At 47.2% G+C, this 8,514-nt stretch overlaps 1 protein-coding gene across 1 annotated transcript; it reads right to left on the minus strand.

Moving 5' to 3' along the window:
- Positions 1 to 2,138: 2,138 nt before the first annotated feature.
- LOC142559528 (uncharacterized) lies at positions 2,139 to 3,676 on the minus strand. The gene has a single exon (XM_075671108.1). It carries the CDS (start codon positions 3,587 to 3,589, stop codon positions 2,270 to 2,272), a length of 1,320 nt encoding a protein of 439 aa, XP_075527223.1. The 5' UTR covers positions 3,590 to 3,676; the 3' UTR covers positions 2,139 to 2,269.
- Between the last annotated feature and the right edge of the window lie 4,838 nt (positions 3,677 to 8,514).

The following is an 8,514-nucleotide window of genomic DNA, read 5'->3' on the forward strand; positions in this document are numbered from 1 at the left end:
TAGAAGACACCACCTGTCTTCTAGGTGGTGTTGGCCTCGATCGGTACAATGCTCTCTCTCTCTCTCTCTCCGGCACTCGGAGGAATCAGACCCGCCCCACGTGCAGACTTCGCGGCGGCGCCTTGAGCAGCGTCTGCACTTAGCGTCCCGAGAGAGGGGCCCGGCTGTATACACACATTTCGACGGTGACAATACGCTGTGTAATAAGAACGCCGGCATGAGTTTTCTTTTTTTTCGCTGCATAGATAGCACAGGGACGCAAGTTAGATATGTCACGCGCAAAATCACGTAAACTGTGGCTTCAGCGCATACGGTTCCGGCTCGACACTCGACGTAGGATATGTAGCTAATTAGGTATGCTTTGAACTTTGAATGCCATCTGTGCATTAGTATATAACATGTAGTTTGGAGTTCGAAAGATATACTATAAAGGAGTTAATCAACCAGTGATTATCGCATAATTTCCAATGTTTACCGGAGCACTGGCGACAGTAAAGCCACATTTCTGTAAGAGTGTCATGTATCAGCTATGAAAACCTGCTCGGTGGATTCTACCAACGATCGACACCCAACTCTAATAATGTGCTAATATCAGCTTTCTCGAATACGAATACATAATCTTCGAATGCGAATAAAATGTCTAGTAATCAAATGCAGATGCATTTTTTACAACTAAAAATTGTTTTTGACTGGAACATTACAATTGTTTTGAAAATTATACATACGGGCTCTTTATAAATGGACTCTCAAATTCAGTAATTCGCACAGAACGTGTCCCAGAACACGTCCCAAGAAATGTCGATACCTCGAAGGGCAAGCGTCATTTAAAAAGATTTATGAAAACAAAACAATAATACAGTGTAGGCTTTCAACTAGTTCAAGTCTGCTTCTCTTAAAGAGGTCATGACACCAAATTTTCGAGCTTAAATTAAGCATTGCGTATTAAACCGTGCGTGTCTTATAGCAAGTTGGCAAAATTTGAGTGCATTCGGTGCAGTAGAAAATTGGTATTTTTTTTTTTATGTCGCGATTGAACCTTAAATCAGTCTGGCGACACTGAATGGTGACGAAATGAATGGGCACCCCCGGAAACGGCTCTCTCGGTTAACAGAAGCCGGACTCGGCATGCTTTTGTGTGCTGCAAGCACCGAAAGTGATTGCAGCAGCTGGAAATACGTCATGGCCGCCAAGCGCTAGCTGTTTTGTTTCCTGCATCTGCGTATCGGTGCATCTCCGGTTTGCTACTGAATTTTATCGCGGAAGCGAAGGAATTGCGGGCACATTTAAGCAGGGACGCCCTTGCTATGCATTTGGATGCTATAATGCGAGAAGAAAGACGCCCGATGTGGTCTCGAACTGTTTCAAAGCAGACGACACAGAGGTGGCTCCTCAGTTCCTGACGTCACACAGCCTTGCCAAAATAGCGGTTGCTATATCGGTGGGAGGACTTGAGAGGCATCGATTTCAATATGAAATTTCGGGTCAAATGTGCGCTGAGAGCCCAAGCTTTGTTTTTCTTTAATATAAGCATATTGGGCCCTCTGGTCTGTTACAAATATAAAATGACAACTGGTGGACGACCATTACATGGCACCTCAAAAAAAAAAAAAGTCCGGCATAACCCATCTCACCAACACTGTCGACGGTATTAAGACTCGCGTTGAAGCGATGTAGCTATAGAATGTACTGCAGCGGGACGACTCTGTCGCGTTTCCCCGTGGACACGCTGCGCCATCTAGCAGCGCCGCCGCGAAGCCCGCGCGTGCCCTCCGAAATGCATGGTGCGCTGGCCCGTGCGAACGCAGAGAATCGATTCCTCGCTGACCGCATACCTGGTGGCACATACCGTCATACCCAGGAACCCAAGTTCAGGTAAAACTCATGTAAACGAAGCCAAAGAAGCTTACGTGACACGATGACGTTCGGAAACTGTCACGGACATTCCCGGCCATTACGCTGTCTCTCAGAGTTCGCGTGTTGGGCCGATACTGACGGGAGGGGAACAAAAGGAATGGCTCGATCCTCGGAGAGATCGCTTGCCAAATGGATAGCGGCGCGACGTAAGTGTATTTCATTCCTTTAACCATGGTACGCCACGTTACTCCATGCTTACTTGAAAAGAAATGATTACAACATCGTAGTGGGTATGAGAAGATTTATTGCGCTACAGATTAGTGGCCGAGTCATGAAAATAAAACGCTGCGTCCTGACAGGACGTGTAAAACCGATAAAAACTCAAAAGGAGCGAGTTAGAAACATTAAAAGTTCACTACAGCGATGGGTTAGTACTGAAGGCAAGAGTAAATCCGTCATTTTCAATGTAATCGCGTTCAAAGGTTAGCCGCGTCATCTTACTAACAGTCAGCCAACCCGAGACCAGAGAATCATGCTCAGTCGAGGGCGAAGTAGTAATGGGGCTGTTGAAGAAAAGGTCCTTCGGAGTGAACAGGCTAGTCACGTGAGCCCCGTTCCCGGACTTATCGAAGAGCGTGAATAGACACGTCCTCTGAAACGGCCATTCAAGCGGCCGGTTGTCGCCGTCCCCACGGTGGACCTTCACAGACGCGCTCAGTTCGACCAGCGTGATGCCGTCAATGCAGATGGTAAGCTGGACTCTGTAACCTGGAGCGATGACGAATAGCGGGCTTACGACGTAGTGTATGCCAACACGAATCTTGGAGTATTGGCATACCGTCCACGTGTACTCGTCGACGTGCTCTTGCTTCCGCGGACGCTCGAAGACAGCGGCTTGCGCAGAGTCTTCGGCGCGCGAAGATCCGGTGAAGGCGACTGCTGTCAAACGTTCATGTTGTGTCAGGCGGTGGTTGATCATCTCGATAGCGCCAAAGATGTCGCGCAACATAGTCCTGTTCACTTTCTTCACGTCATCCGCCGCCTTGGACGCGGTCCTAGTCGCCGTAGCTTCGATTAGCTCCAGGACGCGTTCGTGCGAAAGCTGAGTGGTCTTCGCCCCAGCTGGCGTTGCAGCCGCTTTCTCACCAGTCACGGCACCACCTTCATGCTCCGCGTCTCGGTTTCCCCTCTCGACCAAGGCGCCGGAAGAAGCTTCAGCTGAAGCCACAACGGCCTCTTCGCGTCGCTTGGCTTTCCTAGAGCTGGTCTTCCTAGTTCCCGAATGAGCGGTCTCCAGGTGACCGACCAGTCGCGACCTCATCAGCTTTCCGGAGCAGAGGCCGCAGGTAACCTCGTAGCAGTCTCGGACGTGAGCCTCCAGATCTTCCAGGTTGCCGGTGTAGCTACATCCGTAGTCCTTGTTCCAACAGAACGCTACCAATCTGCGCAGCACGTCGACATCGGCGGTGGCCAAGGGCAGGGCCCTGCGCGGGCGAAGCAGCTTCCCGTCCAACGGGCACCGTAAGGTGGTAGAAACCTTCACGCTTTCGAGAAAGCACGGGCCGCAATAGACGTGCTTGCAGCTCAGGGAGTAGTGCTCGAAAGGCACCACGGAGCACAGCGAACAGACAGGCAAGCCGGCTGGTAGCGGATCTACGAACCCGATGGAACGCCCGTCGAGGACATCGCTGAACCCTTTCAAAACATATTTCTTCGGCGCAGGTGCAGAGGCCATGGTAGTACGTACAGCAGCACGGAACCGTCGACGAAACTCAGTGAGAATGAACGAGCAGTCGCGGTGCGTCGTCTTTTACGCCGGTGAAGACTTCGTCCGCGCCAATGAAATGCCGCGATGCTGAAGAAAGGAAAACATGTGCAGTGTCGCATTCTCGCAACGTGCACCCGCCCACGTATATGGCGAGCAAAACGTAGATAACTCGTGGTTACTGCTTATTGGAATGCCTACCGTTTCTTGCATCTCCTTTATCCATGATATCGGCGATAAAGGAAACTGCACGACTGTTTATCTTTGCTGGACGTTTGTTCCCCGGGGGTATGCGCCACAGTTGCTATCATGACACTTTTTGCGTCAATCGTTTTTCCGCGTAAGTGTCCGGCACGCTTTAAGTAAGTATTAAAGATCTCAAATAAAACAGTTTAAAGTGGTAAAACGTTCTTTCAAAACTCAACTTTTATTCATTAAAACGAAGGTCAGATGTCATATTTTGAATTTCGCGCCAACGCTTGACCGTAGACAGTCTCGAAACTAGCTAGATTGAATCAGTTGAATGTTGCTTTGTCTTGTAACGCATTGCTGTCCTACTTTACCTAAAATAAAGCCCGATTAAAATAAACCGTGTCAAAGTCATGGTCAAATTTCGAGCGACCCAGACAACACGAAATCTCCTAAGGACATCCCAAGCAAGCATATTAAAGTCCAAGTCCAAAAAAGGAACTCGTATGGATGTCCCATGGACTTCAGCGAACGGATGTCCAATGAACGTCCCAGAATAGTATATGGATGGGCATATATATATATATATATATATATATATATATATATATATATATATATATATATATATATATATATATATATATATATATATATGCTTACTTAAGTTGTCTTTGTGAAATGATGCACATTTCGAGCGATCATTGTTTAAAACAAACATATTTTTATGCGCCATTCCAGTACACGTACGTGCACTCATTCACGTTCAAATTAAACTGGCGTAAACTGCACAAATTGCATGCATTACGGAGGCGAGAACACAAAATGTCACTTATTTTCTGTAATTTTGCATATGAATTTTCCTTTAAAATACGCATCGCGCGATAGGCTGCGTTGGTCGTTTATTCCCACATTTATTTATACCTCAATCTTGCGTGCTAAACTGATTCAACGTACTCCGATGGCGCATGAAGAAGTTCAGCGTAGATAAACATTAAAGGGGATTGAAACCGTCCGTGTGCCAGTGAGTGAGTGAGTGAGTGAGCGAGTGAAGAAATTTTATTGCAGGTCCGGCGAGGACGCGAACTCGTCGCGCACCCGGCTATAGTCCCACGTCGGGACCGGCAGGTCTAGCCCACCGGCCCAGTCGCGGGCACGCCGGACAATCAGGATTTGCTTGTCTAGAGCGGGGCTACGCAGAAGCGAGTCCCACTACTCCTTGATGAACTTGGGGTATGTCGATCCACGCTACCAGAGCATGTGCGCTAGAGTAGCGGTCTGCCCGCAGGACAGGCAGGCGTCGTCGTGATACACGTCGGGGTAAGCCTCGTGAAGAACGGACAGACACGGATATGTGCTGGCCTGTAGAAGTCTAAGCGAAACGGCTTGCGCCCTATTCAACTTGGGGTGCGGGGGTGGAAAGACCCTTCTAGACATGTAGAGGAGGAGGAGGAGGAATAAACTTTTATTTTTGAAACAGTATCTCGGGGTAAGCACCGGTTCTACTCTCGGTGGGAGGTCTCCTCATTCCAGGAACCCTCTGACCTTCGCTGCCTCCTTGGCCCTGGCGACGAGGCATCGTTGTTGTTCCAGATCCTCGGAGACGAGCTTGGCCTAGCTCCCACGTTTCTATGAAGAATTTAATAATCTCGTTGTGGAAGTAGCGGGAGCGTCCCTATGGCCGTAGGGAGAACTAGCGCGGTTAGAGAACTAGCGCGGTCGGTGAGGTCACGCGCATCTTCGTGAGCAGACTCATTGAGGTTTCCGTGAGCGGGAAACCAGCGAATTGAATTATGCGCGAGAGCATACGGACTCGAGCTGCTAAGAAGACGAGCAGCTTGTTTGGCGATGCAACCCTTTTGAAAACCCCTAACTGCCGTTTTGGAATCGCTATAGATCTCGGACGGTCGTGGGCTCGTGTGTCAGATGTGCATGCACGCTTTCAACTCTTTCAACTTGCCAAGTTCTCGGAGAAGCGGCGAGCAGTTTGGGTTTCAGTTATTTGAACGCATCTCTTATTACGTAACTAATTCTAAACAGGCAGAAAAAATAATAAAGTGAAAGCTTTGCTTTTAGTATTTAAAATACCTAACAGTTTCTTTTTACTTTTGATTTTATTATATGTTTATTACGTACGGCATGAGGGCTATGGCTTTTCTGTTGCCATGGTTTCGCATCTTCTCCCAATGACCGTCTCGCCTTTTCCCACGAGCTCCATGTTTGCGCGCGGTCCCGAGTTTCGCGCGCTTTCTCAAATAGCTTTTATAGTTGGGCTCGTGGAGCCAGTCTGCGTTTCAATTGAAGGTAAGTGTTGTCAATTGCTAACTGTTTCTGATCAGTCTGGCCTGCGGACTTACGTGTGACGGCCCTGTTTTTCACCTTCTTTAGGGCTTACGGTTGGCGGAAAGCGCGCTATGGAAAGCGAATACGAAAGTAAGTTATCACACATTTCATTCCTCCCACGCACGTTCCTACCGCGTCTGCCGCTTTTAATGTGCAGTCCGGTACTATACTCTCAATGTCACTCGCGTAAAAAAAGACGCGCAGACGTCTCTTTACTGGCTATTGAGACTCTGAACAACGAGGAAAACAAGTGAGCAGTACGCTATAGTCGCGTCGACATATGTCTTCCATGTCGAGACCGACATGCCGACCGTTTTCACATGATGCGATTTTCGTCGCACCGGAAGTGCGATTTCCGTCGTTTGCGATGAAAATCGCAGTCGCAGTGCCGACCCCCCGATTTTCGGCTGCGACCAACCGGTTGGTCGCACACCGTGCAGGAGGACGTGCGCGCCATATTGGAAGCTGCCGGTGAACATACTAAAACAGGAAATCATCCTGTTGTCGCGTCCACCTCCTTTCGGCCAGTGGAAGTTCCCAAAGCACCTCCGAACGTTTCGCTCGGCCACGTTGCGAGTGGCAGCATCCGCAGCGGTGCGCAGGAATGTGCTTGACAGGCGCCAAAGCTTACACAGCAGGACACCGTAACGGATTCTAGCACAAGTACATTGTTGAAAGAACTGGAAATTAATTGCATTATTGAAAGAAGACCTGCGAAAATACAGCTTAGAATCAAATGTACCTCACGATGGCGTCACAAACCTTTTAAAGGTTGGTTGCTCGTATTCTTCCTTGCGTGAGCTACCAAATAGTGTGCTGTAGTTACAAGACAGAAATTGATGCTGATGCTAAGTCTGGTTCATGACATGCTGTGGAATCTTATGCCAACTGTTTAGGACAACTTTAAAGAATACGAGTAAAACTATAAGCCAGTTAGCACTTCTCTATTGCCAAGACATCATTTACATTGCAAAGCTTTCAATGCTAACTGGATCCCAATTTAGCTTTATACAGTCGAATACAACTCAAGTCTCTAGTGAAGCCGCAACGCCCTCATAACCGCCAGCCACTGTTCCTCTGTGAGGCTGCAAATAGTTTGTACTTAAAACTTTCCAGTTGCCTAAATAAGGCGGTAACCATAAGAATATAACTGTAAGCACGTAATTTTGCACGCTTTCGCTCATCTATTGCAGTGGAACGGTGAAAGCCTAATTCTTTATTGAACTGAAATAAAATGCTTGCTTCGCTGCAACTATTTATTGCCAAGTTTCACTTCATTTGACAAGAAAGTTTTATAAGTAAAATGGGATCAGCATTGAAATGAACTGCACCGTGGACTTTTGAAGAGTGAAATGCTCAGACTCCATACACTGTCCATGTCTGTTGCACACCTCATCGCTTCCACCGGTGAAAAGACTTCAATAACAGCAGACGCTCCAGAGGTATCAAGTACGACGTCATTTTGAAAAGGTCGCATGACAACGAAGTTGTTTGCCTCTGTGATTGGCAGGGGAAGTAACACAACCCCGCACGGTCTGAGTGCCTTGGTTGCCAACTGCTGTTTTTTTTAAGTTTTACCCTGCTATAGAGAACCTGGCACGCTTTTGCTTTGATCGGCAACTTGTTGCTGTACATTCGCTTGTATTATCGATTAGAGCATGTACATGTGTGCCTGAGAGAATGTTGAAACTTTCGCATCGACCAACTGGCAGTTTTAATCTTTCATAAAACTGTAAATATTTATGTGTATATATGCAAAGGCAAGCAATGTAGGGGGAAAAAAATGATTGTCTGTTTGGAGGGCTGCAATTGTAGTAGAAGTCTGAGGTTTGATTGTTGAACAGGCCCGAACCAATGTACACGAACCTACCTTCTACCCACCACAAAATTAATAGTTTGAGGCAAAAAATGATTAATGATGCACTCAAGAATGCAGAGTCCTTGACTGCTGCTAATTATAGTACAATTTAACAGCATATTCTAGCAGCTTGTTGTAGATGGCACACATTCTTTTAAATTTTGTGCTGTGCATTCATCTTTGGTAGGATGCAAATGAACTTTATTAACGACGATTCACTTTTACACGGAGCACACAAGCAGCAATTAACCTGGAACAGCACTAACAAGCAGCGCATTGTTTGCAGATCACTCACTTTTCTGGCAACTTTGCCTTTCCTATTTCACTTGCTTCAAGAAGTTTTTTGCATAAGCTTACATAAGAAATGTGTGAAGGGTGTTAAAAGATCCAGCTACATGAGACTGCAAAATATGCATGCAAAAAGCTTTCATTGGACATATTGAAGGAACCAAAATCAGTCGTAAAGTGAGCATACGTAGTCCTGCTCTGCTGCAATGCAACAGGC

The sequence above is a fragment of the Dermacentor variabilis genome, chromosome 10, assembly GCF_050947875.1.
Source record: "Dermacentor variabilis isolate Ectoservices chromosome 10, ASM5094787v1, whole genome shotgun sequence".
In the NCBI taxonomy this organism is placed as follows: domain Eukaryota; kingdom Metazoa; phylum Arthropoda; class Arachnida; order Ixodida; family Ixodidae; genus Dermacentor; species Dermacentor variabilis.